Genomic DNA, 20,770 nt, shown 5'->3' on the forward strand with positions numbered 1-20,770 from the left:
CCCTGCAAGGTAGGGGATTATTTCTTCTCCCTTCATTTTATGGATGGGCAGCAGAGCTTAGGGGGGACAGATGTCTGTCAGAGCTAAGTGCTAATCCCCCAAACTTCCCATCTGAAACCTACCCTTTATACTTCAGGCCTCCTTCCTCATACAAATTTGCTTATTTTTTCTAATATCTATAACACAGCAGCTGTTCTCACCCTGTTCAAATATTATACCAGCTTTGGAATTCCCTAATATCACAAGCAGAGCAAAATAACAAATTTGATATTGTTACTCTTTTTTTCCTTCTCTCAGATTTTAAAGAAATATAAACTTAACTACATTCCAGAGAGTTAGATCAGGACAGCCTACTTAACATTATGTAATCAGCCAGAAAGCAACGGTGCTCTTCAGCAGTTTGAGGAAAGAGAACACCACCACAGATGCACAGGAATAAGGCTTTATAACAAGTCAAAACCTTAGGTTTACCAGGTGATACTTTCGGTCATACCATCTTGTACCTACTATCCTCCTACAGAAATACAGAAAATAATACCTAGGCTTTAAGACAGATCTTTCTATAGCCTCTAGCTTGGCCATTAAGGCTGTTCTGACTAGATATACAGGGTATTCCTCACTCTCCTCACATTAATACAACGCCATAAGTTTAATGAATGTAAGCCACTATTTATCTAAGACAAACCTCAGAAAATACTGTGATGCAATGGCTGAATCATAGATTAGTCTCAGAACACACAATACATACATCTTGATAAATCGCGGGACAGATGTCTTCAGTGGAATTAAAAGAGCAAAGGAAAGGCATACAACAGACTTTCTTTGTCTAAGGAGGAGCTTTAAGATATGTATACAAGACAGACTTTTTGCAACACAAAAATTCTTTCTCATTACCACTGGCTTGTTCTATGATCATAAAAAAAAATTCTGGCAAAAAGGTGCATATAAGCCAGATCATATGTGATGCCATACAAGTCAGCTGAAGTTAAAAAAAACTAACAGCTATGAAAAGGGATACAAGTTGCCAATCCCAAAGAAGATGCCTAAAGCTTACACAGTTGATCTTTTAGACTAACACCGCTAAGGAGTGAGCAAGTTCTGTGCTGCTAGAAGCACGATCTTCAGGTAACAGCCTGACCATATTTGGGGTCAAAAACGGTATGGTGTGTTTCTAAAGAGTGAGCACACTCTATTTGGAGTGCAAGTTCTGACTTCCAGGCCACATTCTAGAATACAGGTAAATTGCCATATTGTAATCTAGACTGTACCCAGCAGTCCAAGCTTAAGGAACCACAGCCATTTTTGAACAGTTAAAGCAGAACTGTACCAGTATTTAGCATTTCCTGAAACACTCTCTTAAAAAAGGCAGTTCCACTCAGGTGCTTCTACTAACAAGCACCAAGAGGTTTTAGTAGCTGAAGAGTCTTGCTCAACTCCTGCACGGGGTTAAACCAGCACTGTAACGTGGAAGTGTCACTAGACACCACACCACAGTAAAGAACAAGATAGTGTGACCCTCCAGGCTCTAATGAAGGCATCAAAAATCTTATTCCCAAAATGCTGCTATCTTCTACAGTTCTGGCCAGTGGCATTTGAGCAGTTCTGAGTTTCTCTGACTAAAATGCATCTAGAAGCCTTTCATTCGGCTAACAAGCATAAGACTTGTTTGTTAATAGCTTAACAAAACAAATAAAACCAGACAGCATTCAGAAGCCCAAATGCAGGTTAACACCCCCATCAACCTACAACATCTAAAAGCAGTAGCAGGGACAGCGAACCCTAACATTAAGAGATTATTTTGATCTTTCCACAAAATGGAAGCCTATTTACTAGCTTTATCACCAACCCATAAACCTGTGTTAAATCCAAAACATAAGGACCTTCAAAGAACTATTAATTTTTGTTATTTTTCCACCTGACAACTATATAATATAATGCAATGATAGTTAAAGCAAACCAAGTACTTACAGGGTCTCTTAACTCTTCATTGTCTCGGGGTGATGTTCGAGGTATTTTCACTGGGATTTCATCTCCACATTCAGTGTCTGAAGCATTTGGAGACTCTGCTAAATCAAGGAACTCATCTCTCTTGTGACCTCTGAACCTTATTTTGTCCAACCTCTTTAGCATGTTCAGCACTGAACTTTTCTGCTTTACCTTAACATGACGGTTGGAGTCTCTGCAAGAAGCAAGACATTAAGAATACTTTAGAAAGCTTGCAATAAGCTGAAATACACAAACTTGCTTTTAATCATTTTTCAAGACCCTTCCTGCCACAAGAGGAAAAAGATGCTGCAGCTTAGATTTTTAAAAAGCTTTTATCACGATGCAACAGATACATATCCCAGTTTGTTTTCTGGTAGCTGATAATTTACAACGATCTCTGTCCCCCACCCCCATAGTAATTATCACCTCTCTCTCACATCTCATGGCTATTTTTAAGTCAGAACGAGCACAAGCTAACAACCCCACACCCCCCAAAAAGGATAAAAAGTCAGTTTGCAACAGGTCACTTCAAACAAACACACAAAAAGGTCCTGTTGGTAAGTCCACTCTCTTCAACTTGCTGATACTTCTAATCAGACATGAAAGTCCACTAAGCACCGCAACTGACCAAACCCCCTGAAAAATCAGAGCAAAAGAGCAGCATGGCTATCATACCACCATGCTCCTTAAGACTACACAAACTGAGAGTAACAAGGATTTACTGAAGAAAACTACCAGACAGGTCTAAAAGGAAGAACCCATCAAAAATTTAAAAAACTGTTGAAGTTAACCATAACTCATATTCAAATGTACAGTCAAAAATCCTTAAAATTATCACTGCTGACAATCTTGTATATATAGTGAAGCAAGCTCATTGTATATAGTGGTAGCTTGTCAATACACTGCACTGTATCGTTTACAATTTAAAAGGGACCTGCTGAATCAATCTGATTCAATGCTCTAGGCATACACACCATCATGTACCAAAGGTCACAAGCTCCATCTTAGAGGAAATTTAGTTCCTTGATCCCGCCTCTCCTGAAAGTTACTGCTTTGACTAGCAAGTTTGGCAATTTATAACAAGCTAGCCTCAATTTGTTTTTTCCTTTTGCAAACTCTGTTCTTCAGCTCAGGGAGCTCCTTTTCCTCTCACCCCTATCCCCTTGATGAACACACAGATGACGACTGCACGCCTCAGCCTTGAGCTTGCTGGAGCAAGCAAGTTAAGGTTTCTGTGTCTCCTGCACGTGGAGAAGGCCATGCAAACTCCTAGCAGGAGATCATCTGTTTCAGCCTGCGTTGACTACCTCAACACCCATGTCTGCAATGACATATTTCCCTCATTCTACTAAAACAACCTCACCTAAATACATGCTACAGTTGCATTTGTCTTTTTCAAAGCTGTACTACACCAATACCTCAGTTATCCCATGAATACTTAATTCACTGGGGCTTGCCAGGTACCTAGTTATACTATAAATGCAGGCTGGAACTCTAAATATTTTGCCCTGTTTTTAATATTCCATCTAGTGGTTTATTTCCAAAGGAACTCTTAAGACCCACTCTGAACTAAGAGCAACCATTTTTATCAGCACATTTAAACTTCAGTGCTAAGGTCTTTTTTTTTTCTTTTCTTTTTTTTTAAGACTCATCTTTGAGACCTTCCATTGGTATCAGCTGAAGAAAGTTTCCTTCAATATTGTCTGTTGTAATTGTACCTTACCCAGCTTCTGTAGGCCTTGGAATTTCTCCATTAATCCACATCTTCATTAAGGCATTTAATAAAGTCCTACATGGGTCAACTATCAAAGTTATCAAGTTAAATCAGCAGGGCATCACTTTTGATAAATCCAGACCACATTTAGAACAAAACTCAAAAAGGAAAACACATAAGTCTTATGAGAGAATTGAGAATCAAGACTTTCAGCTGCTCAGACGACTATTACTTCTTTCTTAAATAAAGGTATACAATATTTGCCATCTTTAAGTCACATGATATCACTCAATAATTCAGAATTCAAAGAACTGGGACATGAAATTCTAAGTCTCATAGCAAAAATTTTAGAGGACAAGTTTTTCAAGCCACATACAAACACAATCCATTTTGAGAGTCCACTCTCCCAAATGGTAAAATTTTATTTCGAGACACCTGTTCCTGTTACCATCCTCTTTTCTTCATAGTCAACATGCTCCCTCCTCTCTGTTAAAAACGATGTTTAGCTTCATTGCACACCATCCCAGGAACTGAAGTGAGGGAAAGGGAAAGGGACTGGGACCTAGGCACAAGTCACTCCAGGCATATAAATAAAGAGTAAGGAAGAGAAGTTTTGCCTTCAGCTCCAATAGCCTTTGCAAGACTGAATGGAACAGCAATTCACTTTCCAACACAAACCTCATCCCAACAGAATTTTTCTTCTTTCCTTGTAGATTCTCCACTAACTCTAACACTTTCGCAGTGACTATTCACACCAAGTTCAAACCAGAGCCTTTCCTTGAAAATCTGCCTTAGTTTGCACCTCGACCAAGATTTATTAGCACCCTTAGCTTAAACATAGAAGTCTGAAACTAATACAAACCCCCTACAGTGCAGCTGGCAAAAAAAGAAAAAAGAAGGGGGGAAGGGGGAAAAGAGTTCTCTTCCTTTATCAGAGATCCTTAAAGTCGTAGGCCTGCATTAGAGGGAGTCACTTGTGATAACTCACATCAAGGTTATTTTCTATGAACTGCTTTTCTTTAAAGTTCTATTACTTGTCAAAGCTAAGTTTAAAATAGAAACACTTCTTGCTCATTCATTGACTATTTGATGAAGAAACTTGTCAGCTATCACATCCAGAAATATCTCTAGGCCCTACTATTAATAGCAACTAGAGAACAAATGCTATCAGGGAAGTTTAAGCCTCTAATAAGTACTGGCACAGCTATATTGTGCTCCCTCCACTATCACGGATCTGTATCTATGTTCAACCAGTTTTACATACCATGCCAGTCAGATCTACAGCAAAGCAGTTACAAACCAAGTCCATTGTTTTTTTATGTCTTAGCATTTATGTCATCACTTAATGATACAGTTATATGAAAAATAATACGGATGGACTAGTGCAGGACAGCACGGGAGATAGGAAGTCCTAGGCTCCAGTCTCTTCCTAGGATGGTTCACGCATTTTAGACCTAGTCACAGAATAACCTCGCCAACAGATGCACCCCGAGCCTAAACACCTTTACACTAACTTTTACTAGTGTAACTGATGTTCCTACTTTTAAGTGTTACCACTCGTTCTTAAAAAAAAAGAGAACAAAACAAAACAAAAAAACCCTTGCTTTAAAATTTTAACAGATTAGTCATCTCAATCAGCTTAAATTCTGTCAAATAGAGGCTAGAATAGAAAAAGAAATATCCTTATAGCCATTATTCTTCTTTTAAAGCATCACTGAGTAGGTTGACCGTTAAAAGAGGAAACAAAGAATCATGTTCAGTAGAAGTACAGGAAGCCACTGTATAGCAGTACTTGCTCATTTGTAATTTAAAAACTGTAAATGCATTTTGTCTAAAAACTGCTTGAGTGTACCAGGCTTCCAGCTCTGTAAGATTACTTACAGTTACATTAGATTTATCTAAGCAAAAAACATGCTTGCCAACAAGCTCCTATAGAAATTCATTTGGCCTCCAGTTAAATGAGCCTTCTAAGACAGGCTGTTTTTACATTAGCACCTTATTCCTGCAACTAACTACTGTTTATTTAAACAACAAATATAGAAACACTTTCAACAGTTTCATGTTCATGATGAATAAAACTTCTCAGAGATTTTGTATTCCAAACAACTTCCACCAAAATTAGATAAGCTTGAGAAAGCAAATGAGTTTTTTTGTAAAACAAAGACAGACTTATTGAAAGATACAATAACTAAATACCCCAAACCTTGCTTCACCCTCACAGATACTTCATCCCCTCACCCTCTCCCAATTAGCCATCCACATTCTGGTTTCACACTGTTTCTAGTAACTTCCCACACCAGCAAAATCAGAAGTGACATATGGTCACTTTTGTATATGTAAAACTCAAAGCGAAAACACAGGCCTGCTCTCCCTCTTCTTTAAAGCTAAATCATAAACAGACAAAAATATAATTATTTTAACTGTGTTCTAAACATACATTCTCACTTCACTGTCAGGCACATGCCAATAATTCTTCTCACTACTACATAACAAACAAGCTACATATAAGAATTGAGTGGTATCATACTTGTAACTGATTAATTTGAACAAAGTAAAATCAAATCCATTCTCCCTAATTCAGATTATTTCTGCATATAAACACTGTGCTATTAATGGAAGGGTCTAGAGATTTTTTTTTCCATGTTCACTTCTATAATGCAAAGGGGGATACAGACAGCCACCAAATCTGCAAGCCTGATCCAAGTCCAACTCAGCCAGATCTAATAATGCTAGAAGATCCAATCATATAATCATACAGTAGGGATAATCTTATATTAACATGCTTACAAACAAGGCTATTCAGGCATCCAGGTTTTTAAGCAGGTGGCTTGTATTTCTACCGTGGCAGCAGCAGAGATGAGATCAGCAAGATTAAACAGCAGCCTGTCAAAGGTATACTGAAGTCCCAAAACATCAAGTAACATACTGGACAACAGCTTATGTATGCAGGGCTTAAATAGTGAAAAAGAAGATTTATATTTTCTGCTCCTTCAAAAAAAAAAAAAAAAAGCGCAATAGTAAAGTCATCTCTAAAGATTTTAATTGCCATTAGTGTTTTGTTGCTAAAACAAAATCTTTGAGGCTGAAGTTTTATGCTTTTACAGAGGGCCAGAGAAGAGATGACTTTATCTGGACCTCATAAAAACCCTCAACCCCAAAATAACCATCAGACACACAGTTTAAAGTAATATATCAACACTCAAACCCAAGAACACTGTATGCACACATTCCAAACTTCTCATAAGGAAAGAAATTTTCCCTAACTTCTGCATGAAAATCATAAGGAGATTTCAAATGGCTTTTTCTGCTTCTGTTTGCACGGAGACAGCCAGCTGTTTGGGAATGATGAGAGCCAGCCTGCCCTACATAGCCTGGGAGAGGATCCATTACAGGGCTGCCACTATGGAGACCCCCCCAGCCCTTAACAGCACTGCTCCTGCCACAGCCTTTCAGATTTAGTCGGACCCCGAGCGAGCCCCAGCACCACTAGCCTCCTTACGAAGAGGCAGACAAATCCTGCTATTGCAGGAATGTGGAAGAGGCTGGGATGGAGGGGAAGGGAGGAGGAAAAACAGGGAAAGATAGTACTTTCTATACCACTGCTGTCTGAAATTTGCCTTGATTCATCCCTTAGTAGAGTCCTCTGTAAGTGGGTTATAGATTTTTGGTTTACTTTCCTTACATTTACTTTTTGACACTAGAATATACTGAACCAGAGTACACGATCTGGTAGACCTGGCAGAGAGTCAACAACTAAATCCCAGTGTGCTCTCTGTCAGAGCAAGGATCTCTGCTTCACAACACTATGCAATTCAGTTTCCATTAGCTATTAAAAAAAACAAACCCTCTAAACAAAGTCTAACAGCATCTCTTCAGCAAACATTCATCTGGAGTCTGCGGAGAAAAAAAAAACTAAAACATTATGGATAAATTTCATAATAGGTCAAAAAGCCCACGCAAGACCTCCACATCACAAAATAGCCTTCAAAGCACACGTGCTCCTTTTGCTAAAAGTATTTCAGAAAGCTGAAGAAGACAACAGAGTCGACAAAAATCTAGCATACCCTTAATTCTCTCTTTACATCCCATTTTCCTTCACATTCTCCTTTTAATCTCAAAATACCTTTCTGCAGAATTCCACAGTAAGAGTTCCGATATTCAAAAAAAGCAAGATTGTGTGCATATGAACATACACAGACACTGTCAACACCAGGAACGTTTCAGTCTGTTATCATGAAGGAGTGACATGCAAACTGGGCACATGGAAAGTATCAGGATCACATTAAGTATTCACTACTCCTTCATTCAAATTCTCCTATGTATTATTTTGAAAGGGTTGATGTGAAAGGAGGAATACAAGATACATTCAGTCCATCCACATATCGGCTGACAGTTAAAGTCCTGAAAACAAAGCTTGTTGTGTTTTTTTCTCAATATGTCTAACTAAACAAACTGGATACTTTGATGAGTACATCCAAGCCTACAATAGATTCAAAGGCCAGCTCTATATTAGTGTTCTGCACAAAAAGTTTCCTCCTGCTACACTGAAATTTTTTCCACTTTCTCTTTTTAATAGACAGAATCTCATCTCAAGTCGTTGTCTGAACATTTTGTACTTATTAATATTTTAAAAACTTTAACCAGATAAAGATCAACTGACTGCACTTGACAGCTCCTCGTCTGCTCACTTTTTTCTTTCCACCAGGCACACAGCGCTCCCAATTTGCTCTCCAGAAGGCTCACAGCTATAAAAAACATACACACAACATACAATCCTTATTTGCAACTTCTCTTCTTAAACAACAAGGAAGTGGTTTTGTGTAAATAAAGTTGGTATCTTTCAAGAAAGCTTTACATTAAGGCTCGATTCAGGAAGCATGCAGAAGGGACACAGACTTCACTCAATGCAGCCCCTTCATAAACCACACCTGTTTCCATGGCGCACACATCTCTCAGTTAAGACCTGTCACCCAAGTTTATGTAGTGTTTTAAGCTCTCTGGATAAGGCGACAGCATCATTTCCTCAAAATGCACGATTCGGATATGCCATGGCCGTACATTTCCCCTCCTGACACCCTCACACTAATAAAGCAATCCTTTCCAAGGCTTTTAAGCATAAAGTTGGTTTCTGAGAAGAATACCTGTGGTCTGCTTTCAGTGGTTAGGAAGAGGGCCATATGTTTTACACCTGCTGGAAGCAAAGAACCTGCAATACTTGGAGCCAGTTAGACTGCACTGGCCAATAGCAGCTTACAAACGTTTTCCAGAAGTTACAAGCATTGCACAAGTGCCCTCCATTTCTGCCACTAATAGATACGCAGGACTTGACCTTCAGAGCTGAGCTCTCCCCAAGCTCAAGATGTCACAGACTCATTCTGAAATCAGTCACTGCCTTAGTGTCATCATCTACTCAAGCCTTCCTCAGATTACATTATCTTTGGTCTTAGGGTTATAACATGATGTAATGAACATACACAGCAAACTGTTTTCTGGTTTTGAGTAACAACTACCAAAAGCTCTCAATCCCGTCAGGGTCAGACATCCTTTAAAATTCTAAATTTGTAAAGGGATAGACTTTGTTGTTTTTTCTGACTGAGAGCTGAAGTTATGAGTTCAGATTACCTAAGGTGTGGAGAAACATTATGCTTGCTAATTCAGATTTTTTTAACTCAAGGGGAAAAAAAAATTGGAACAAATGAAATCCATCCAGAATACTCTTATCTGTATTATGGGCTGCTTGCAGGAAGAAAGCAATCCACTTCCAGAATCCGCTTCCAGTTGACTCTTGGTCAACACGAATCAGAAACAAGGAGGAAGTTGTGCTCAGAAGCATTGCAGGCTTCATTAGCTGCAGCTAATGACTAAGAATTGAATCTGAAACAATTTGCATTGAGGAAAAAAGAGGAAATTCACTAAAGGGGAAAAAAAATGTGGAAAGATGCATAATATCCACTGTGGTTAGAACAGAGATACTGGCCACAGAATTTTAAAGTTCTGGTGATCTTAATCTTGACTGCCAGAAATAAGGTTGCCACAGCAACCATAATGCAGCTTCATGAATATGCATATAGTAAAATCTATTTTTTCCCCAAAAGATTGATGTGTCATTTAGCATACAACAAGAAGCTGCACAGGGGATGAACTGGGGCTGTGCAATGAAAGTGGCTTGTCTTCAAAATCCTCACTTTTGCTGTTGAAGACTAAAGTGGAGGGAAGGTGAGAGTCATTGAACATGGCCTCATTTTAAGGTAGCTGAATGCTGCCTTAGGACTCAATTCGATCCCTGCCTCTGTCATAGCCCTTCAGAGATATTAGGCAAATATTTTAAGGCAGAGGTTCCCAAAATGCACAATCATTACAAAGTTTCAGGCTTGTGTAAGGCCTCCAGCCTCTCAACCGCCTGGGGACGAGCCCTTAAACAAGCCAAAGGAGGAGGCACCTTCAAAGGCCTGTGACCCTCCACTGAAGGACCAAGAAGGTGGAGCTACTGCTTCCACTGCTAGGGACAGTGCCCAAGCCAACTACAGTTCCGGAGCTTGATCACAGCTGGAAAATTGTGGGTGCGGGGGGGGAGGGGGGCACAAAACCCCAAACTACATACATGTACCTATACAGGCCACACACCAGGTTCTCAAGAAAGAAGCCAAGAGCACTGACAGTTTCAGCTGAATAGCTGCGGGAGTTGTACTTCGTACATAATTGCTCACTTTATCACTCTCGGAAAAACCACACCTCCAAAACGCACCCTTTCCACAAGCACATTCACACCCTACACACCTGTCCTCCTCCTATTCATCAGCAAACCTAAAATTAGCAAGCTTTGTTGGATTAATCCTTCTGTAAGTAGTAAAAATGGGAATTTTAATTCTCCAAATAGCACGATACAGCTTTCAACTTTTTTCAAGATACCGGTATGAAAAAAGTGAAATATTTACAATGTTATCTGAAAAGCATCATAGAAAAACCTGATCCCCAGCTGACACCAAAGGGAGCAACCCTGTTCATTTCTGCCATATCCTTTACGTCACTTGACCAGTCACGCAGGCTAATAACTGATTGCTGATACAACTTCCTTTTTTTTTTTGGGGGGGGGGGGGGGGGGCAAGGTCAGGCGAATCAGAGCAGACAGCTAGTCAGCTCATGGGTGCACAAGTTATTAGAGCTGTTGTGCCCCTCTTACAAAAAGAGTGTTTCTGGTCAAGAGCAGAGGGAGAAAGTAGCCTTTACAGCAGCTGCCTGCAGTTAAAGCAAGTTAAATGACTGTGAAGCCTCACCCTAAAGAAGGCGTATATGAAGCTGGTGTGAGCCATGTTGCAGAAGTCAGGCCCATGTCAGAGTTTAAATCCCTCCTCTATAGGAGAGGGAAAAGCTTGTCACAGCATATACATGGGCAAAATGTATTCTTCTGCTTTCTCATTCTGGCTGATTTGTCAGCTAATCAGGGGAGCTGACTATGAGGATGAAAAGAAGAGAACCTCACTTGCTTAGTGGCAGCCACCATGTATGAAAAGCTCATTCTCAAATAGCTCAGGTCTGACTGAGTTTCAGCCAGAAACCCAAGCTTCAAAGGTGAAGCAATGCTGTAAGAAAGTGCCGCCAGTCCTGCCTATAAAAACAACAGGGTCGTGGAAGGAAAAAGAACAAACCTAACCTGGAAAAAGATCAGGCTATCACTGCATGTATCTCCTTTTCTGCTGTTCAAATGGTAGCACGAGGAGCCCAGATACAGCCCCAGAAGAAAGTCAACCACTTACAGCCTGCTATAAATAAGCATTTAAGATCAGACACAGACATACTAGCATGGACAACTTATTCAGATAAATAAGTTTATTATGAAAGGTGATCACTAAACTGTTGGGTTGTTGTTTTTTTTTTTTTTTAAAAAAAGTCTTGTTAGCTCTGAAAAAGAAATTTAATTCTATCCCTTCAAGGAAAAAAAGGGGAAATTACTGAGACCGAATGCAGTTATACTTGTTGAATCTCAACTGTGTTTTGTAATTTGAACCATCTTAATGGTCTTCGAATGAATAATACAGCTAAATTAGGAAGCAGACACTGTGGAAGATGAACCACAATCCAGGCTTAGAGAGAGAGAGATTTTGGGAACGCAGCCTTACAAGGTCTAAGCAGAACGGCACTTTTGGAGCTGGCAGATATCTCGGAGAGCCCTCCTGGAGACCTCAAACTGCTAATAACTGCGGCTTGGCTCACCTCAGCTCAGCGCAGCCGTGAACATGCTTACGGTAACATTTCACGGGAATGAATCACATAACCGCATGCTATCTATGCAGTACATTTTCATTTACAGCAAGACTATACAAAAGGAGTTACTAAAGCTGCCAGGCAAAAGAGCACAGACATGTAACTGCTGTGTTACATACGCAAAGATAAAATGAACTCCCCCTTCCTTTTTGCTCGCAAAGCGACCACAGGCCCACGTTCATGCTCCCCAACTATTCAGATATTAGGGGCAGCTCACTAAGAACAAGTCTAAGGCCCATCATACAGCGTGTCGTAGGACAGACTATTTTGAGGGGCTTTCCTCAATTTTTGAAGACAGTGGAAACAACAGCTTTATAAATGAGTAATAAAAGTCATCATGAAACTATCTAGATGTGAATTTTCACAGGAAAATTTCAAGGATGTGGTGATTTTGCACACAACATTATAACTTGCTTTTGCAAACTTGAGCAATTTTGCTACTGATTTGAGAATCTATTAAGCATCTGAAGTTATCGACGTTGCGAAAATAAAAGTAATACAAATCAAAGACTAACATGTCTGAAATGTGCTGACTACAGAAGTCACTTATGGACAGAGATGAGGGAAGGAATTGAGTTTGATAACAAATATCTGTAGCTTTAACAACTGCCATACACTGATAAAAATATTTGCAACAAATTAAAAATTTTAACTTTTTCATCATGAATAAAAAAATTCAGCATTTCTGGTACATAAAATATAGTTAGCCCATGTAAATTACAACTACCACAATAATAAAAAAACATTTAGCTTCCCTCCTATATCCTGGCCTTGAGCACATAGGAAGAATGTGTACAATCCAAAAATCCCACACATTTGTGCAAGAACGAGGGCTGCTTCTCATTCTATTCCTTCTCTTTCCTTCTTGTCTCCTGGATTTATCCAGGTAGATTAAAATGAAGGAATATCAGAGAAACACTAAGTTTCATACAGTGAGCCTGGCTTCAGGCATCAGTTTAATTTCTGGCATAGTCTTTACTACATAGCAGCTCTTAAGAGCGTCATATAAGCTATCCCTTGAAATCCTGTCACAGAGCAAAGAATTCAAGGTCACGCTCCCAACAAAGAGATGGAAATCTGAGTAGCAGTTCTTTTGGACAGAATTTAAACATTTTGGAAAAAGAATCTCCTTTTTCCTCATTCATACAGCTTATTTAAAGATTAGAGGACTATTTACTCCGTGTAATAGAGTTTGGAAATAACAGGAAATTGTATTACACAGATAAGCCTCATGCTTGTCCTCTAGGTATCATGGGTTCCTTCTCCATTTCTTCAGAGTACGATTCTTTCTTATATAAGTCTGTTTGTGCTGCTGGCACATTTGCTATTAACGGAACTGAATCACAGCACCCAAAAGACAGGTTTTATTTCTGGACTGCAGTTAGTTGTTTAAATAACTTGGCTATTTAACTGACTTCTCTTAAAATAGCAAAATGGCAGACTTTAGGTTGAAAGACTCTGCTGTTCAAGCTAATCCTCTGCTACATGAGAAAATCTCTGTTCCCTCAAATTTCAAACAGATTCCATATGCAAAATATTTGCTCTTTGTACCCACACTTACAACAGTTATCCTAAATTTTTTAAAAAATGTTTAACTGTAGGTTGTTACAAGCTGGAATAAGGGTTAGCCACAGCAGGTCGTAGAGCATCCAACCCAACGAGAAACTAGACAGGCCATGAACATATAATCCCCCATAACCCTGCAAGTTAACTCTTTCATTTAGGGAACTGACTGGATATTCTGCCATAACTACAGACCTTTCATATCACAGGTTTATTTTAACGTGTTTTGCACAGCAAAAGCAAGTGGAGATCCTTGCTATTAAGTCTGATTTTCCCAAGAGGCACATGCAGTTTGTGCTTTGGCAGCATCTCCTCAACGCCCTTTCCCAATGGCCTTTGGGCACAGTACCAGCTGCTATTAGAAAAGCCAACTTTCGTGATATCTCTACTGCTCTAAGGGGAGGACAGAAGACAGACGTCAGTCCGACTCGGGAAAAGGCTGCCGCGCATCCATTTACACTGCTGCACAGCTGTGGCTTGTTAAATGGCCAACTGGCAGGGAAGTATAAAAGCTAGGCCCAGCAGAGGTTACCCTTTCGCCCAACCAGTGAGTACACGTAGGGGACAACAAGGCAGGCCCTGCGCAGAGACGTCGGGGGATCTCAGAAAGAATGACTGAACGTGTGGCTTGGACACTTGTAAAAAAAAATAATAAGAAAATAAAATAAAAAAGGGGGGTAGAAATTACTACAGTTAAGTTTCCCGTGCATTCCTGTCTTTTCTCCCAAATTTCTGGTTCACTTTTTAGCTCATGAAACCAATTTTGCCTAGAGTGCCAAGAGTTAGCTCATGTTTCAAACACAAGAACAAAATAACCCTTCAACCAAAAACAGTACAAATGAACGTAGGTCAGCAATCATAATCCGCTCATCTCAAACACACACAGCAGCTGAAAGTGGACGAGTGGACAGTTAACAGCCTGGCATACATGACTGCATGCATTAATACTTGCATACGTGACTGATGGAGAAGAGGGGAGGAATGACGAAGTTACAAACCATATTCTATGGAGAGGCCACTATAAGTCTTTGCTAGGCCATCAGAGCGTACGATTAGCAATCACAAGTCAGTGAAAATTAAGACATTGTCTCCTGGGTCCCCTTTTTTATAGGGGAAATACAAGCCTGGATACTCAGCACCAAGCACATTTCCTCCAATTGCTTTTTTTTCCCTTCTTCATGTCACTCTACAGTGACACTCAAACTCCCCTTCAAGCACTGCAGACCCTGGGACAAATAGTAATAATAATAATTCCACAGTCAGACCTGAAGCATCGCCAGAATCCCGAAACCACTTCAAAATAAGATTCCTGCAACTACTGATTATTATCCACAGTTTTGTGACTCTGTCAGATCCGGGCCAGTTTCCAGCAGCTTCAGGAAAAAATGCCTCTGAAATCTCATCAGAATGAGAGTCTTATGGTTAGATTTTTTCTACAAGCAATTCCATGTGCAACTTCTACATAAAAAAATATGGCAGATTCTACTGCCACAGCTATCTACTATGGCAGCCTTCAGCTTTTCTTCCCTGGATTTCACAGTGCATTTCATGCAACCATATAAGAAACAAGTTTGAATGGATGCCTTTAATTTTGAGGCTTCCTTCAAACAAGCATACAGTTCAGGAAAATTGAACAAAAATGTACAGAATTTCAAAAAAACACAGAAAGGATGTGTTATGTAAGTCTCTAAGAAAGGTTCAAATCCTTCTCCTAACAAGTAAATTAGCCAGCTGAAACTATTACTGTAAAGTGGTCCAGTTCTTACTAATTAGGCTGTATTTGTATAAAATTAAGATTTTAATGGAGCTTGATGTATTCTAATGGCTGGTAACTGCAGATGTTTCCAATGGTAGAAGATAAAAAAATTATACAGAGTAATTGACATTTTTGAAGCTGATTGAAACAACTAGAATAAGATACCACAGAACAATTCTTTAAATAAACCAGGTCACATCAACATATCCAGCTCCACTCCTGCACTAAGAGGGAAACATACTGTTGGAAGCATCACTGAAGCACAGTGGCATTTCTCCCAGAAGTCAGTCCCTCTCTTGATACAGACATGCTAGCAATGTTTCAACACAACATGTGCTGGACACGAGGAAGAGACAGGAACAAGCTTTGCCAATATGTTTTTTGATCCCAAACATGAAGTAACCTACGAATCTAATGCTGTTTGCATTTAACAGTGCAACAGTTTAGACAGTACATTAACCGAGTCTGTATGTACATTCTGATCTACCCTGCTTTTCTCAAGCTCTGCTTTAAAAATATACATACATTTTCTTGTCTTAAAAGATCACAAATACACTGTGAAGACTGTCAGGTTGCTAAAATTATATAAACCCAATGAAATTAAATAGTAATCTGGCACATCACTGAGATCACTTCAGACTGGAAAAAAATTAACATAAAGAAAGGAGGACTGATAGTTTACTAATGAAGTCAAGAAACCAAAGTAGAAGGAATTAGATTAATTCAGTTATAATTTCTATCAAACCAACTGACTTAAAAGCCAGCTAAAAGATGGCTTTTATATGTTTGCCTCTAAGACTGGGATGTGGGCCAAAATTATCCTACTTGAGCTAAGGGTGTATTTATACTATGCTGACACTTCAGCTGGTAATGATAAAGGTCCAAAGGTCAAACTAGTTTAAGAAGAAAAGCCATACACACACAATTTATTTTTCTGAACAGACAAGGTTGGGAGGGGAAGGCGGGCTGGCAAAAGGAAGAGGCTCGAAGTTGTATTCCTTGAAAACACACACACACACCCCAGAAACCACAGTAAAATCATTTTAGCTGTGCCCATTTCAAAGTTCATAGATTTGCAAAGGAAATTTTTGTAGAGATGCTACTTTTCTTCATCAGATCACTTTTTAAGAAACATTCATGTTTTCAAAAGTCAAAGCCAGAGGGAAGACAATGGTGGCTTACGGCAAAATTGAAAGGCCACTTCACCAGCTGAAGTCCATAAAGTTCCTCCACACACCTCCAAAAGAGCTCCTGTAAAATCCCTAACACACTGGAAGGAAGAAGTGCAGCCTAAGAGCAGCATTTCTGACACTTTTGTCAGTCTCTTAATGAGGACTTCTTCCATCTCTAACTTATGCCCAGTACGCTACTTCATTAATATTCACATATTCAAACCTTGCAATTTTAAAAGTTAAACTATGGATTTCACTTTTCAAGAAAGATCCTGAAAATTTTAATTAGCAGTCAGTCTCAAGTTCTGATCGGAGAATATCAAACCTTTTGTTTTCCTCATACAACAGTTTTCACAGATACATTCCCTCCCTTCTCCCAAAGTCATCAAAACTTGGAGTTCAAGTTTTGGTTTTCTGGGTTTGGGGGGGCAGGGGGGCCGCATTAATTACAGAAGCATGTTGAAGACTGCAGAGCAAGACAGAAACATCAGCTAGCACTGAACTCCTGGCTACCGTTGATTTGGTTATATAACTGTCATTGATATAAAAACCTGCATATCCATACTATTCCTCAATACTTTAGAGGTTCCAAAAGGTTTGCATTTGTGCTCAAAAGCAAACTATGGAGCATGCAATTTGCTGCGGCGGTGGGGGGAAACATCTTTTAATTTCTTCATAACAGTTATCTGGGGCCTTCATCCAGTTGTGTGATGTAGACAGGCAGACTAAACTTGAACAGGGACTTGGATGGCTGTAAGTGACAGTCTGCTCTAAGCAAGGCCTAAGTTATAGAAGATGAGATGACACAAAACAGGGAAAGTGAGAAGAAAAGTTATAAAAATATAATAAAGGGATAGTTCATATTCTACTCACATTCCTGCAAACCCTTCCATTTCTTGGATAGCACAAAATCTTGAGAAGGTAAACAGGATTTTTAATCAAAGGTTGTTCTTGGTTTTTATGCTGCAGCTCAACTCTGATGCCTACAGCAAATCAGAGGCATCAGGCCTCTGGAAGCTGCACTGCAACAAGCAGAAGAAAAACCATGCCCTGCTGCAAGTTCTCCTGCGAAAGAGCAGTCAAACAACCTACAAGACACGTAAGCAAATTTGTGTGAACCACAAAAGCGCCTTCAGGGCCAATAAGTGGAAATGTTTCCAGGTACCCCAGAAGAATCAGGACAAACAGTAACATGAGAAAGCAGGGTACAGTTTGTGTATAATCAGCCCTAATACCTTTGATTAAGAGTCAAAAGCTTTTGGAGAAAAGATTTGACATATATGTTAACAAGGCTAAAGTAGATGTTAAACCACCTCCTACACAAGGAGGCAAGGAGACACGCAGGAGAACATGGGGGTAGGGGGTAAACATGAAGCTGTCCCCATCTGGGAATGACAGACGACCACTGAACTTCACTGAATGGAGTCCCTTTATTTAAAGGACTTTTTTTAATTTTTTTGCTGACGTGCCTACGAGACAAGCTTTCCTTTTACCAGGCAGAGTGCTTTGTTCATTTTTCTCCCTCAGTTGTAATACCCCAGTTACTACTTATGACTGTGCTTGGAATAACCTTTTTATATAAGGAGTAACCCAAAAGATTCAACTTTTAGAGTAAAAAGAAGAGCGAGTTGTTTCAAACGATTATCAACCTTTAAGGATAAAAAAAATCTGTACGCTTGCAGATGCTCTACTTCAAGAGTTGGCATCTGGCATTTCCTCCATCATTCGGAAACACTAGCAATGCGTCTGCTTCCTAAACACGGTTTCTCGTCCCTGCTTCAAGATAACAAGCAAGTTGTGGTCAGACAGTCATCTTAAGGGTCCAGCCCCTCCCTAGTGTTTTCAGTATATCTGTCTTTACCTACTTTTCCTCTGACATTTACCAGAATACAGTATTAACTTCCTAATGACTCTGACACTGATAGACGTCAATAAATCGCTGAATAAAAAAAGCTCTAAGAAACACCAGCCCACATAACTAGCAACACTTTGTTCAGCTGAGGCTTTTGAAAAGGGAGAAGAAAGCAAAAAAGCAAATCGCTGCCTTCACAGTAAACAGACACTCTATTTTGCCTAAGTCCATGTTGTGCTTCCAAATTTCATCTAATGCAACTGTTCAACACCTAAGCACACACATGAAATCTTTGGGCAAAGAATGCGGTCTGCTGTACTTTCATACTCGCTCTCAGACATCATGGTGAACTTTTAGTCAGTTGAGATAAAAGCCACCTCGAGGGTAAGACAAACAGACGTAGTTTGTTTCAGATATAAACTGTGTGGAAAGATTTTCCCCGATTTAACAAAGGCAATAAATTGAACAGTACACTCTTTTTATGGTAATGAGTGACAGATAATAGTTTAATACTTACAGCTTATCTATCATGAAAAAAATATTTATGCAATTACAATGTATTAACAACAAAATAGAAAATGGCTTACGAATACACTCCGTCTTCTCCACTCTGGATAGCTGTACTCATCTAAATGAAATCTAGAGCAGACACTGCATACATTTGGGTTGCACTCCACCAAGAAAACTGAACTAAAAACACAGGTCATTGTTTCTCATTCAGAAAGTACGTGCTGTCTCGGCACCACTTTGAGAGAGGGCTGCCAAGTGCCAGACAGCTTCACCACTCAGATTCAAACTGCTAAGCAATGCAAGTTCCTTATTATCCTGTAAAATATTCCAGGAAATTGCATTTGTACCTCACTGCGTGTGTATGGTTGTAGAGGGATAAGTGATCCAGTGTTAAATGAAGCCATTGCTAGAAAACCCCTCAAAAACTGGAGAAAGATACTACTACAGAAACAGGAAAGAAGCAGAAGTAGCTTTAGAAAAAAAAGTATTCACTGTAAAAATGTTTCCTAATACAGAGTTTTCTGGGGAAACCATAACAATCTTGCCTAGGCTGGCTATTTCCCATAACTGGAAGAAAATAAGAGCTGGCGAAAGGCATAAATTTATCAGCACCATAAGCAACAACTCTGGGATGGGAAAGCAAAAAATTTACAAAATAGGTAGAGACCCTTGTATAAGTATCAAAAGGTTTATATTCAGAATATTTAACTATTTCTAACTATAAAATATTTCTGCTTTAATTATTGCAAGTTTCCAGGAAGTTCTTACAGTCCAAGCAACACTTGGGAGTACAGCTTCCTCTAGCAGCTGGCAGTTATTTTCAAAGCCCGACTTGCTCTGCTTAGCCAGTCACTCTGTACCTTGTCAGGAAGGACACCCTTCATTGCATGATCCCAGCTTCCGCACAGAGCCGCTGAGACCATGCGGTGTTTTACGCAAAAGCAAGCTGCACTTTACTTTTGTGCAGAAGGTGAATTCGGACATTCTGCAACAGCTTCTGGGTTGCTTTGTAGATTAGCTTCTAAGAGCAGTTTGAAGATGTCGGATAAAAGACACTACAGAGGGCAAAGAATTATAAAGGTACAGTTAACTAAACTGCAGTAAAGCCCAGAAGCAGTTTAATGCTTTGAAAAGTCAGACTACATGAAGTAGCTACACAGACTCCACTTATTCCTTCCAATGGCATTATCTTTGCAAACTGATGCAAGACTTGGAACACTAAGGAGTTGATTTTTAATATTATCTGATAATCACAGCCCAAAGTCACCTTAATATTTGTCCCACAAGGCTATTTGGGATGCACTGCCACTCTCAGGTCCCACGCTTCATAGCTACCTTCATCCCGTACAAACAGGATGATAGCTGCTTGGAATCTAACTGCTCAGCTACGTTCAGCAATAGCAAGCAGCCAGGAGCTTCTAGGGCAGTACATGCAGGCAGCTGCTAAGAATTACTCCCTATCTCAAAAGGGAAAAGGTGAAGAAAGGGAAAGATGATAAAAATGCACCAAAACCCAGGAGTGAACACATCCCACAGACAGGATCCAGGACAACAGACCATCCTGCAGCTTGACTTTCAGTCAGCTTCCCAAAGTTGTATTCATCAAGGAACAATTTAAGCACAAAGAGCATCACACTGAAGATGCACAACATTTCACCTTTCTGTATTGAAAACATAAGTATTGCAGTAAGATACCACATTGCAACAGGAAAAAATTAGTATCATTTACCAAATGCTCAGAGCCCTGGCTACAGGTCCCCCCAGAGCGGGGCAGGGGATCTCTGCAGACTAGTCTCTCCTCTGTGGCTCAGAGCTCTACGGCTGCATGTTGGGCTCGACATGCCATCCCTCCTGCCACTCCACAAGGCCAAAACTCCCCCTGTTTCCAGCAGCACGTTGTCCCTGGAACAAAACCTGCTGTGGGTCCTTCTACTACAGGAATGGCTGCGGAAGCA

The 20,770-nt window shown here is 39.8% G+C and overlaps 1 protein-coding gene across 1 annotated transcript in view; it reads right to left on the minus strand.

The window, feature by feature from the left end:
• GRAMD4 (GRAM domain containing 4) overlaps nt 1-2,130 on the minus strand; it is a 60,694-nt gene extending 58,564 nt beyond the window's left edge. The window contains exon 1 of the mRNA XM_067315919.1: nt 1,969-2,130. Within this exon, the coding sequence (XP_067172020.1) occupies nt 1,969-2,130 (162 nt within the window). The remainder of the gene's footprint in view (nt 1-1,968) is intronic.
• Between the last annotated feature and the right edge of the window lie 18,640 nt (nt 2,131-20,770).

This window comes from Apteryx mantelli, chromosome 1 (genome assembly GCF_036417845.1).
Source record: "Apteryx mantelli isolate bAptMan1 chromosome 1, bAptMan1.hap1, whole genome shotgun sequence".
NCBI classification, from domain to species: Eukaryota; Metazoa; Chordata; class Aves; order Apterygiformes; family Apterygidae; genus Apteryx; species Apteryx mantelli.